The sequence below is a fragment of the Rhododendron vialii genome, chromosome 5a (assembly GCF_030253575.1).
Source record: "Rhododendron vialii isolate Sample 1 chromosome 5a, ASM3025357v1".
In the NCBI taxonomy this organism is placed as follows: Eukaryota; Viridiplantae; Streptophyta; class Magnoliopsida; order Ericales; family Ericaceae; genus Rhododendron; species Rhododendron vialii.
The window spans coordinates 3,717,276-3,730,936 of NC_080561.1; the positions used below are offsets into that span (position 1 = coordinate 3,717,276).

The following is a 13,661-nucleotide window of genomic DNA, read 5'->3' on the forward strand; positions in this document are numbered from 1 at the left end:
GAGGAGTCATGAGACACGAACAAAAGGGGAAAGAAAACTATAGAGTTTTCATTTATTCAACTACAGCGTTCTTCCAATTTTTTCGCGCGCACATCTTTTTTCCCCTTTTCCCTCTGCAATTTCCCTCCCTAATTTAGGGCGCCGACCCCTAAAAGATTTCAATCTCTTCCAAATCCTCACAAAACACCGCACCCCAGCTCACCCTCCCCCTCCGCCTGTCCTCTTCCAACCCGCAATAGCTCTCGGCGAAGCTCTCTTGCTACAGTCGTTGGTCGACGCCCTCATCTCGAAAACCGCCTCCCCCTTGGTCGACGCCGCTCATCTCGAAAACCTTGGTCGACGCCCTAAGCTCTCGGCGTCCACCGCGTCCTCGTACACAACCACCCCCTCCAGCCGCTCGAAGAACACATATCAGATAAAAGCGTGAGTTCTATTCTGTTCAGATGGGTTGATCGCGTGAGTTCTGTCACGTACTCAATTTTAAACATAATTATAAGTGATTTACATAATAAAAATACTCAAATAAGACATAAGAGAACCCAAATAACATATAAAGAGAGGTAGAATTTCCTACCTCGAGTATCCAAACCGAAATCAAGGAGATTGTGCAAACCCTAGCTTCTGGAGTCCAAATCAAGCAACAATACACCGAACCAAGCTTTGTCCAACGCGATACAAGCTCGAATATACTAGTAGACGATGGAGTTAAGCTTGATTGTTGTGAGTTTTGAGTGATTGGGTGAGAGAGTGAGAGAGATCGAGAGACGAGAGAGTGATGAGATGAAAATGAAAAAAGGAAAAGGATTTCTCCTGGTATACACGGCACACACATGCACTAATCACACGAACACCCATGGCTTTTAACTTCTCACAGTTTGACCCCCAACTTTAATATTCTCATTAATCCACCACTTTTCCATTTATAAAATAACAAAATTATAAAATGAATTTACGGGTCTCTACAAGTTCTGTTCAGCGTGGTCTTCCTCTCTAATCACTCCGTATCAGATATCAGCGTGGTTCAGCGTGGTTCGGATCTTCTGGGTTTCAATAGTGAGTTGTTCTTCCATCAATTGTTTTTCTTGTGTGATTTCCCTCTTTTTCTCTCTTTTTATGCTCGATCCGTAATTCGTATACAGAAAGAAGCAAACTTGTTGCGCCAACTGAGGCAAAGAGTCATCCAACAGAGAAGCCCTAAACAGGTTCAGTTCGATTTTCCTTGATTCTTGCCCCAAATACAAACTAGGGCTTAACATTGAGTACACTTTTGCCTAGAAAACACAAGAAGATCATTGGGGTTTTAACATGTTTCATTCATACGATTAATGTCATGTTAGCCAGGGCTTTGCATGCTATGCCTCAGTGCAAGGAACTTTATATTGTATTTTAATTTTTTCTTGGACTGTGATTCAATTTAGGATTTCCTCTTTTTTTTCTTTTTTTTGTCTTGTTTGACTTGATTATTTATATTTTACACTTACCCACGTGACTAAACTTTATAATGTAGTTTAAGTTTGTTTGGGAGTGTGGACTTTTTTGTTTTTTTCAATCGGCTTTGTTGTGTATAGGAATTTGGGCTTTGCTTTGTTTTGTCTTTTTTGTGATATGGTTGCATGTTCAATTAGAGTAATGAATAGCTCAAAAAAGGGCCCCTAATTTATTTATTCCAATAACAAGCAAGAGTGATTATTTGTTAATTTATATAGGCATGCTTTTGAGATTCCAAGCAAAAGTAATAATCTTTTAATCGATATAGGCATGCTTTGGTTCATTATGTGGGCTCCTACCCTACCTTTTGTGAAACAACTATAAAGAAAATCTTTGAAGTGGTCCACTACTTGTGTGTTTTAATGTCTGATTCTAGTGTCCCTAAATTATTTGAGTGAATGTAAGAGAACTATATAGATGTTCCATCCGTATGGCATTAAATATTAAGTTATTGTCATAAATTTTAGAAAAAGAACTAGCACTTTTTAGTTTAATACTAAGAGCAGAAGAACTTTACTATTGTATCTTATTACGATGCTAAAAGCATTTTGCTTTTAAAATTCACCACTAAGTTCCAATGAATTTCACTAACTCATAAACTACTATTTTAGGCCAGAATCTAGTTTCCACTTTCGCTCTTGAGGTCATTCTTGACGGGAAGTGGCAACCAATAACCTTAAAGGGTTTTCTCCATTTTCCAGCCATTATCTCTTTCTTCCACTTCCCGAATTTCTCCCTTTTGAGACTGCTATATAGGTGCTGCCTGACAAACCAAAAGTCATGATATAGCTTTATGGGCATAGTCATCAAAATGGTTTTGTTTTAGTCACATTTTGAACTCGTCCAGATAGCAAGACATATAGGAGTCTTAAGATCTGTATAGCATCTAGGTTAATCAAATATTGGATATCGGAAAGTGTCTCTGCTCTAATCATTTTTTTCTCAATAGAAATGGGATTGTCAAAATTGAAATGGACTTCTCAGACAAAATCCAACTTGTTTTGACGGCTACCAATGTTTGATTAACTAGATTCCACCATGGATAGTTTGCATAATGAGACCTACAAATAGAAGTCAAAGATAATCAAAATGGGACTGTCGTGAGCTCCATTTCTCCTCACATGAGGATCACATGACGGGAACAAAGGGGGGAATCACATGAGATGAGGGCATCATGTAGCAACATGTTCTGATAGAAAATCCACAAAAAGTTAGGGATCTACACCCTCTGTCCACATAGTTTGTTCATTTTCACTATTTTGGCCATCAAACAACATATTCTATATTTTCCGTTCACAATTTATTTATTTTTTCTTTTGACGACTTTGAAAATGTGGTCATCGAAAGACAATTTATATCGTTTTACGTACTCTCCCAGGGGCTTGGGGTAGGGGCTACTAGTTGCATGGGTGGAGCACTTGCAAAAGGTGGCACAAGTTTAGAACATTCTAGCCCCCACAAAGCCATCCTCGCCTATGGGAGCTTAATTTGAACCCTCAACACCAACGTGGATAGCATGGACTTGCGTCAAACTCACAAATTAAAAGACAAGTTAGATATCAGCAAATAAACTCCTGCTACATAAGCGACAAACTTACAAATGGCTTATGCAGTCCTTACATCCAGCGCACAACAGATTTTATTATTTTTCAAAAAGAAAAAATGTTTGGACGGTTGCAGATCTGAATGAGATGTCAATACTACGCTATTCTGAACCTTGATGAGGGAAGCCTTTGATAGAATGCAGTCTATCCATTATAATTCATGCAAAAGTAACAAGAAAATCACAAACACAGAGTTTTCATAGATGAATAACATGCTCTGGCACATATATTCTTGCTCCCACTGCTCATTTCCGTGACATAGGTATGAACCACAAACCATTGGCAAGTAACCAATAGTTGAGTAGTCATCCCTATAAATTTATATTTCATTTATTCTTGATGTGAAGAGACTACTTGCCACCTATTTAAACTAGACTAGAAAAATTATGCAACCGAACACTTCTTCAGTCATGAGTCCACAGACCCACTCACAGACCCACAAAATAGGAAAAAGATGGGTGTGCGAAAAATACAAACAGTATATACCATAAGAAAATAGAACTTAGGTGCGGGTGAAAAAGATTACCTTCTCGTCATTGTATGACTTGTTTTGGATGACCATGACACCACTATCAAACTTCCGGAGCATTACTGGACTGTTCAACAAAGTGGAGTATAATAAACTACTTACATAGCTTAAGGCCTGAGCTTAGGATTAAGAAAATGCATTAGCCAAAGGGTGGCAATACTTGATAATGTAGAATCCCAGTTTCTCCTTAAAGATGCCCCATACACAACACTAACACACCAGCATTCTTCCAAAGAGAACACGCTTGCAATAAATCCTCAGGTGAGATCAGTTCTGCACCAAAGGACACCACAAATGAAATGAAGGACTTCCAAATCGAAACCCAATGGATATTGAAAGCTCATTGTTCTGATTCATTCATCTTGCATAAATATTGGTGTATTATTTTCAGTGCATGGATTTACCTTTGTTTCCTTATTAATATCCTGACCTTCATCGTTCTTTTGCTTCTTGATTCCGCAGTCATAGAAGAATACTGCACTGGTAGAAGTAAACAACCAGTTCAAAGAGTGCTCAACAGGTGTGATTTGATTTTTGCTAGGATTGGCTGAGTGTTTGATTTTTCGTACATGCCTTAGTTGCCTACATTATCTTGACATAGTGCCCCAGAGTGGATAGGTTGGAGTGTGTGTTTATGTAGTATGTGTTTTGTACAATAGTGCAACTTCAAAAATCCACTAGAGTATATGTAGTGTGTGTTTTTCCGAAGTTAATTAACTAACTGATTGCTTGTTGGTTTTGTTACAAAGGGCTGCATAATTGGTCTTGTTATAAACTGGAAGGTATAAGTGGTCTTTGTAGAAAACCAAGACCTGCGTGGCTACTTGCGAAGCTGATAGGTTTTTAAAGGGTAAAATATGTACTTACCCCTTGAACTATTCCAAAATTTTTTACTTCCCCCTCCAACTACCAATTGAACACCTTTGCCCCTTCAACTATAAAACCGCTACCTAGTCAGGACAATGTCTCCCTTCCGTCCAAACCATGGACGGAAAACTTAACAAAACACCCTACCTTACCTATTTTGGCACCATCAGAAGGGTACTTTAGACATTCACTCCCAAACCTTACTCAATCCCTATTTCATCTTTCAGCAGGAAACACTAGTAATTTCTCAAATCGGACCATATTCAATCAGAGAGAGAGAGAGAGAAAGAGACCCATTGCTTCATGACTGGACTGCTCACGGTTGGATTGCTCACCACTGGATGGCATGGACCTTGAGAGCCTTTTATGGAAGCAGATTTTGCAATGGCATTCTACTAGACATTTTGGACTCATTCATAATGGAAGGAATATAAAATATATGCTAGTAATTTGGACAGGACAGGACAGGACAGGAATTTGTCCAATTATAGATCCCACATTTTCTGTCTTTGGAATGCTAGCATCTACCAGATATTTTGGCTTTCTATTTCAGTTTTGATGCATATGTAATGCATAGAACTCTCTCTTTTAGGGCAAGAAAGCAGGGTACTTAAGTGTTTGCCAATGAGATAGAGAGAGAGAGAGAGAGAGAGAGAGAGAGAGAGAGAGAGAGAGACGCAAACACAGTGATATCTGGTAGGTTAAAAGAAGAAGAGATAGGGATGAAGAAGAGAATAGATACATATACATATATGGACAGTTAAAAGACATTAATACCCTTACAGTAACCTAGTTATGGTGTTTCGTTAAGTTTTTCATCCAAATAGAAGGATTTGTCCTGACTAGGTAGCACTTTTATAGTGGAAGGGGTAAGGGTGTTCAATTGGTAGTTGATGGGGGAAGTAAAAAATTTTGATATAGTTCGAGGGGCAAGCACATATTTTACCCGTTTTAGAACGTAAATATGTTTGAAACCATCTTGTGGGAAATTAGGCAATAACTTGTTAATGTTGCTGCCTATCTAAGTTTCCACGCCTAGCTTCCACTTCTTTTAGTGATGGTTGTGGAATTGAAAAAACTAAGAAAAGATGAGGAAAAAGAGGATATTCTACATTCATTTGTTCATGAAGATGTATCTTGCTGTTTTGGTATGCTGCATTTTCTTATGGGCGTGTCCTAAGGGTATGGCTTGGAGTGGGTTAGTTCCTACTACAAACCACTTCAGTCTTGATTGTATTTTCAACAGGAGTTATGTTTTTTTCTGCTGCTAAACCATACTGTTTGCTGCTGTGACGAATCTGTAAGCTGCATTGTTTTGTATATATGCTATTGTGTTTCTATTGCTGTCGTGTCTGCTAGTGCTGCTATGTTTTTGCTACTGTGTCTGCCATATCATAGAGCATCATAGAGTAGTGTAATTGTTGTTGTTATTTTGTTGTTGCTGCTATTTTTCTTTCGCTGCTGCTGTTTTTCTATGGTTGTTGTTGTTGCTGTTTTGCTGCTAATTTTCTGTTATGGCAACTGTTTTTCATGTCAAGATGGTGTATCTTGCTGCTTTTTCCTATGGTGTATAGTCTACTGCTTTTTCCTAGGATTTTTGCTGGCATTCTTAGCGGTTATTGTTCCAAGACGAGTGGACTTACCTTATGTATTACATGTACGATTGTATAATATCAGGAAACAAGTTTGGTGTTGTTAAGATGGTGGACAAAGATTGGGTGCGTTTGAATAGGTAATAGAAAAACTTTTTTAGACAACTATAGATAAACTAGTTACATATTCTTAAAACATTTAACACACTTGGGTTGTACATTTGTAGATGCACTGATGAGTATATGAACGCAGCATTGAACTTTGTGGAGATGGCTAATCAAAACGCAGGATATTTAGGAAAGATTCTATGCCCTTGCAAACATTGTCAGAATTTGAGTCACCATTCTCTTGATGATGTTTATGAACACTTGGTCATAAATGGAATGGATCCTACATACACAACTTGGTTTCATCATGGGGAGGAACCAAGTGCTGCACAAAAACCTAAAGAAGTGAAAATGTCAGATGCGCATAACTTATACAGTGCGACTTGTGCACGAGATGCAGACCATCTTGAACCACTTGACGAAGCTCGAGATGAGGTCTTTGCAAAAGCATTAGAGGATGCAGAAACTCCATTATACCCTGGTTGTGAAAAATATACGAAGTTGTCAGCAATTGTTACTTTGTACAAGATCAAAGCTGAAAATGAATGGACAGATGAGAGTTTCACTATTCTTTTAGGGAAGCTTCAGGATATGTTCTCCATGGATAATACAATGCTATGTTCTGTTCGTGCAGTTAGAAAGTTCCTTAAAAATTTTGAATTGGGTTACGAGAAAATTCATGCTTGTGTGAAGGATTGTTGCTTATTCAGGAAAGAGAACGCAGAATTAGAGAACTGTCCAAAATGTGGTCGTTCAAGATGGAAGGTAGACGTACACACAAAGCAAATAAAAAAAGGGGTTCCTGCCAAAGTGTTGAGATATTTTCCTATAATTCCAAGGTTTCGGAACATGTATAGGTCATTTGAAGTAGCTAAAGATTTGGCATGGCACTATACTCATAGAAGCAGTGATGCCAAGATGAGACACCCGGTAGATTCACCAACTTGGAAAACAATCGATGATAAGTGGCCATCTTTCTCAGGAGACCCACGGAATCTAAGACTTGGTCTTGCTACCGATGGTTTCAATCCATTCCGGAATTTGAGTTCGACATATAGTTGTTGGCTCATTATGCTGGTTATGTACAACTTGCCACCTTGGTTATGGATGAAAAAGGAAAATGTTTTGTTGACACTATTGATCCCAGGACCTAAGCAACCGGGTAATGATATTGATGAATATCTATGACCTCTTATCGAAGACCTACAGATTTTGTGGACCAACGGAGCACCTGTTTATGACAGGTTCACTAACTCTACATTCAATCTGAGGGCCATTTTGATGTGGACAATGCATGATTTTCCAGCATATGGAAATTTTGCCGGGTGTACAACTAAGGGTAAATTTGCATGTCCTATATGTGGTGAAAATACACATTTTCTATGGCTGAAATTTAGTAGGAAAACTGTATATTTGTGCCATAGGTGCTTTCTTCCACCATCTCACCCCTTTCGGAAGAAAAAATCATGGTTTGATGGAAAGGAAGAAAAGGGGAAAAAACCTAGAATCATGACTGGAAAACAAATTTCGGAAACTCTGAAAGATATGAAGAATGATTGGGGGAAAGGTGGAGAAGGAAATAAAAAACGAAAGCGGGACAATGAAGATAAACAAAGGTGGAAAAAGAGGTCAATCTTATTTGATTTATCATATTGGGAGGTAAGTTTTATCAATCAACATTTTGATCAATTTATATCTTATATTTATATATATTGATCTTAGTATAGTTTATGATTGTTTCTTTACTATTCTATGTAGGAATTGCTAGTGCGTAATAACTTAGATGTCATGCATATCATTAAAAATATTATTGAGAGCCTTATCGGCACGCTGTTGGATATTAACGGAAAATCCAAGGATAGTTTAAATGCTCGCAAGGATATGCAAGATTTGGAAATAAAGCACGACTTGCATCCAGAAGATCGAGGGTCTAGAACATATCTTCCTCCAGCTTCCTATACACTTTCCAAGGATGAAAGCGAATATTTTGCAAGAGGTTGTTTGACTTAAAAGTACCTGATGGGTATAGTTCAAATATTGGGAATTGTGTATCAATGGATGAATTGAAGGTCACAGGTCTCAAATCTCATGATTGCCATGTGCTAATGCTTCAGTTGTTGCCTGTAGCCTTAAAGGGGTTACTCCCAACTGGACCTAGAAATGCGATACTTCGCCTTTGTGCATTCTTCAATAAATTGTGTCAAAGAGTTATTGATCAAGAAGAAATGGCAGCCCTTGAGGATGAGGTGGTTGAAACGTTATGCATGTTTGAGAGGTTCTTTCCACCTTCATTCTTTGATATCATGGTGCACTTAATAATTCACTTAGGACGAGAAGCACGACTTTGTGGGCCAGTCCAATATCGTTGGATGTACCTTTTTGAGAGGTGAACCCTTTTAGTTTTTTTTAATGAGTAATCATCTATGGTTTTGTTCATCATCTATGATTGTATAATGTGAATGTACTTTTCTTCATGATTAGACATATGAAGATATACAAACGAAGTGTTGGGAATCATGCACGACCTGAAGGTTGTATAGCAGAACGCTACCTTGTAGAAGAGTGTATAACATTTTGCAGCAGACACATGAAATCTGTGAAACAACCAATAGGGGACCTCGCAATCAAGATTTTGAGAACGATGTAATTCTCGAAGGTCGTCCAATATCAGCTGCCACATCCATCACATTGACTGATGAAGTTTTAGAAAGTGCACATCGTTACGTTTTATTCAATACAGCCATAGTGGAACCTTATTTGGAGTAAGTTTCATGAAATTCTGCTTGCAGAATTCATAAATTTTTATATACATGTGAATCACTTACTCATTCTTTCTTTTTCTATTAGGATGCATATAGAGGAGTAAAAGAACTCAGATGCCAGCCTTGGTCTTCAAAAAAATAAAAGTTTACTTTTGAAAAGGCACGCTGACAAGTTTTCAAAATGGTTGAGGGAAAAGGTTACCACTTATTTTGCTTGAGGTTTATCAAGTTTAATATTGTAATTAGTATAGTATTAATTGGGTTGCATATACTTGAACAGATTCAGGTAAAAGCGTGCACAAATAATGAATTGGAGATACTACAATGGCTTGCTAATGGTCCTAGAAAGCATGCCATGAGTTATACGGGTTATATCATCAATGGGCAGCGGTTTCACACAAAGGAAGCTGAGAAATCAACCCAAAATAGTGGTGTTTCCATTGACACGGCAACTTTGTATAGATCAAGTGTGAAGGACAATGCACAAGTCGTTGATGTAGTTTCATACTACGGGGTGATTAAAGATATAATTTTGTTAGATTATCACACATTTCAACTACCGATGTTCAAGTGTGACTGGGCAAACATTGGCCATGGTGTTAGGATGGAAGATGGTTTTACACTTGTTAACCTACATCAAAGTCAGACCCAATATGACAAAGATCCATTTATCCTTGCATCCCAAGCAAAGCAAGTTTTTTATTCAAGGGAAACCGAATCTTCGAATTGGTATGTTGTGCTAAAGGCACCTCCTAGGGGATTTTATGACTTGGAAATGTACGAAGAAACTATGGATACATCTTCTAGGCCGCAAGATGTTTCAGCCCTTGGTATGGACGATGACGATGATGATGATGATGATGAAAGGATAACTAATGTTAGAGGAGATTGTGAGGGTACATGGATTGAGGATTTCTAGTCATTGCACCGTGTAACTTTTGGTTTTTCTTTTTTCGTTTGTATCTTGCTAGGATCTTTTTTGGTTTGTAACTTTTGGTATGTTGTACTAAAGGCACCTTCCAGGATCTTTTGGTTTGTATCTTGCCATTGTGCCTTAATTTGGTGTTCATATTATACTTGGATATTCGTTTAGTTAATTTCTGGTTGCTGCTATGTTACTGGTGCAGATTGGTTTTGTTTTTTCTGTTAACTTGTTTCTTTTATGTATTCAGTAACATGTATATCCAACCGAGGCACATGTCCAAAATGTTGACAAGCTATGAAAGGTTAAAGCAGAAAAAAATGGATCAAAACTTAGTACAATTGAAGGTTGCTGGAGTCAAGAATGTGCCAAAGTTTTTTTTGGGCTTAAATCAAAGTGCCAACATTAAAGTTAATGATAAGGAAGAAGTTGACATTGGGCGTGCAGTTGATGGTGATGAAGACGTCATACTATTTGATGGTGAAGAAAGGTTGTGTTCTAATAATGACAATGATGATCCTTCGGGGTCTAAAACAAATGAGGTGATGTTTCTATAGGATGTATAGTATACTCTTTGATAGATTAATGTACTTCTACATTTTTTACATATACATGCTCTTTTTATAATTTACATGCTCATTACAATGTTGCCCATTCCCCTTCATTCATGCATTGCTTTTTTCATACTTTCAGGTGAATGGTACAGGTCCAAGAAATAAGAAGGATTGTTCTAGTGCACAACCTCTGAGAAAATCACAAAGAACTCAAGAACAGGGTGGCAGTACCCAGGGAGCAACCCAAGCTCAGCAGCTTCCCACATCACCTACTGAACAACTTGACATGTTTTGCAGCCCACATACGGTTGTTGGTTGTGTGGGTGAGAAACAATATTTTGAGTTTATTTCTTGTTTGTTTACTTTTTTTTATTTAATGTTTTAGAAGTACATTCATATCCAATGCTAAACTCTACAGAAACTCCTGCAAGCCCTTCAAGAACGTCACAAAATCTCAAGCGCAAAAGAGGCCCAACCAAGCTGAAAACCATTGCTATAGATGGAAGTAGTCGGATTGAAGTTAAGTTTGATGGGAATGGTGAACCAATAGGTGAGGGATCAGTCAAGTTGTCTTCTTTCTTGGGACCTCTAGTTTGAGAGATTGTATCATATACACTAAAGGATTGGCGAAAGCTTCCTTCGGCAATGGCAGAAATCCTATGGCAATCTATTAAGGTATGTCATAGTGCCCAACTATTATAATGCTTTTAGTTACACGATAACAGAATTTCAACTCTCTTTTTTCATATCTTGACTGATCCAATCTTCATGAAGAAGGGCATAGAGTTACATGATAGAATCTCATGACTTCAACTCTTTTTTTCCCCTAAGTTACTCTTGTGGAAGTAAAAATTATAGAATTTCATGCAAGCTACATTCAAAATTTTAGGTAAGATCCAATCTTCATGAAGAATGGCATAGACAAATGGTTTTCCGGAGAATGAATGAAGATTGGAGAGCCTCAAAGTCGATATTAGTAAAAAAAATAAGAAACGCTTCGAATGAGGAAGAAAGGCTAAAGCTACAGCCTGATAACGTCAAATCGCTACATGATTGGAAGGATTTTGTGAAGGAAAAGACTAGTAAAGAATTCAAGGTATGTGCACCCTGTTCATCCCACTCCACCACTTGATTCCTGAAAATGATGCTGGAATGAACTCTTGTTTTGTTCAGATGATCTCGCTAGTTTTAGCGTACAAAATATCTTGTATCTACTTTGTTTAGATGAACTACTAAAACGGTTGTAGCATTTTACTTTGTTTAGATGAACTACTAAAATGGTTGTAGCTGAAAATGCTGCTTTCTTGCTTATACTTTGTATCAATCTCCACAGACGAACACTGATCAACTACTAATAAAGAGTGATTTTGCAAATCGAGTATGGAATCTGGTTTTTTAGAAGTACTTCTTAAATAAGCATACTTAGGTCTTCTTTCCCTACCCTCTTTGATTGTCACTTCTCTTCATGCCAGCACACCACAATCACCACCTATCCTAGCTGAACTGTTACTGCTTAACGATAATTCAAATTGAGCATTACGTAGAGTCGTAGACTCACTCAACATTTTTGAGGATGAATAAAGTGGCTCCATCCGAGATTAAAGTTTTGAGGTGGACTGTTGAAGCTCGCTTGGCCTGAAGGATTCGTGCGTATGGTCCTCACTCTACACCAGACCATTACAATCACCAGTAGTATTGTCCAAATGGGTGGGGCTGTGGTCAAATTAGAAGTTAAGCAGCCTAAGTATCTATGCACTTCATAAATAAGCTTAATCATGTTATATACAAGGAATAACGGGAAATGTTGCATTGGGTACCTTAGGGATAAGGTGGAATCATACAACTTTACTAAAAAAAGGTGCTTTGGTGCAATAAGTCATAGCATAGCTTGCACGAGTCATGACTTGGCAAAATAGAGATCATGAGTTGGCAGTAAGCAGGCAGGCTGCCATTGTGCTATGTTTTACAATTCTGGATGCAAGTCTGCATTTGCTTTCATTACTGTTTAAGAAAATGTACATAAGTCTAAGGACCGAGCTTTGTGGTGTGCTACACTAATGGTTAATATTGGTTACTTCTTTTTCAAGGGTTCAGATTGCGATACAGCTAGATCAATGGTCACGCTTGCCTGTCTGTGTCTAAATTTTCCCACCCATTACATTAGGAAATTCCGTGCTTTCTTATTTCCTTGTAATTTCAAACCCATCAAGCTTCTTCACTGCCCCTTTCCATCTCAACGCTAATCGTGGTAGTTGCTAGTTACGGTGGTTGTGTAGGTACGATGAAGGAAATTTACATGTAATGTGCTTCTAAGAATTCTCTTATGTGCCTCAGGCGCTGTTTAATGCTCCTTGGGCGCCAAAAATTGTCGTGTTATAAGGCCAGGTGCGCATTGACTCGCACCCCAAGCACAGCTTCCAAATTGCAAAGTTGACCAAACTTTGCGGCTTGCCACAGGCACTTCCGAACTCTGATTTGCACGTGGTAAAACCATTATAAAGCTCGTTTAATCTACTTAATTTCTAACTCAAGTAATTTTGATTCAAATTTATTTACACATTAAAACAAATTTTTACCTTCAAGGAGTCGGGAAAAAATCATTTTTGAAAATTCTAAACATAGAAGGACAAAAAGATAAAAAGAATACAAGAAAGGAACAGAAGAGTGAATTATCTCAGTAACTTTGTATGGTTTTATATCATCCTCTCGTTTTTTCCATTGTGTGAACTGTTATTTATAGTTTAGTTGCAAAATGTGTGATTATTTATATTCACTTTTGTGCACTACTTTAATTCTCGTAGATAGTGAAGGGATCATTGGATAGGGGTAGGGGTTACACTGGTAATGTATCTTAAGTGACTCTAGAGGAGGTGGTGTAGTGGTTGTATCGGTTGAAAGTGAGGGCAATTTACGCCTCAGGTGTCAGACATTATTGAGTCAAGTGCATTGTGTTGCGCCCCGGGCGTAGGAGTAGAAAGTAGGCCCCATTCGGTACTCAAAATCATGTAACACGTCCTTGGTGCACTGGTGGAACATATGAGAAGTGCAGTTGTTCTTAATAAGAGCGACAATGTACGCATATAGTCAATACAAATGTATCGATTCAAAACGTATGCATTTAAGCAATCCAACATACATTTGTTGTTGCATCGCTTTCCAATGTTTCGATGTCGATTGCTACAAGTAATATCTCAAGTTTTTCTGGTGATTGCAAGTTGCCAAGTTGATTACAAAA

General features: G+C 38.0%; 2 protein-coding genes across 2 annotated transcripts; both read left to right on the forward strand.

Moving 5' to 3' along the window:
* Positions 1-1,039: 1,039 nt before the first annotated feature.
* On the forward strand, positions 1,040-11,940 carry LOC131325812 (uncharacterized). Its single transcript, XM_058358263.1, has 7 exons — positions 1,040-1,053; positions 4,084-4,141; positions 10,123-10,414; positions 10,566-10,749; positions 10,845-11,101; positions 11,316-11,633; positions 11,674-11,940. Exons 3-5 carry the CDS (start codon positions 10,127-10,129, stop codon positions 11,021-11,023), a joined length of 651 nt encoding a protein of 216 aa, XP_058214246.1. The 5' UTR covers positions 1,040-1,053; positions 4,084-4,141; positions 10,123-10,126; the 3' UTR covers positions 11,024-11,101; positions 11,316-11,633; positions 11,674-11,940.
* Positions 6,217-8,119, forward strand: LOC131325811 (uncharacterized). The gene is made up of 2 exons (XM_058358262.1): positions 6,217-7,847; positions 7,947-8,119. The coding sequence occupies exon 1, from the start codon at positions 6,324-6,326 to the stop codon at positions 7,374-7,376; it is 1,053 nt and encodes a 350-aa protein (XP_058214245.1). The 5' UTR covers positions 6,217-6,323; the 3' UTR covers positions 7,377-7,847; positions 7,947-8,119.
* Positions 11,941-13,661: the final 1,721 nt, after the last annotated feature.

Coding starts and splice junctions, on each gene's coding strand:
- LOC131325811 (XM_058358262.1), top strand. CDS start 6,324: ATGAACGCAGCATTGAACTTTGTGGAGATGGCTAATCAAAACGCAGGA.
- LOC131325812 (XM_058358263.1), top strand. CDS start 10,127: ATGTATATCCAACCGAGGCACATGTCCAAAATGTTGACAAGCTATGAA. Junction 10,415..10,565: donor CGGGGTCTAAAACAAATGAG/GTGATGTTTCTA, acceptor TCATACTTTCAG/GTGAATGGTACAGGTCCAAG. Junction 10,750..10,844: donor TACGGTTGTTGGTTGTGTGG/GTGAGAAACAAT, acceptor TAAACTCTACAG/AAACTCCTGCAAGCCCTTCA.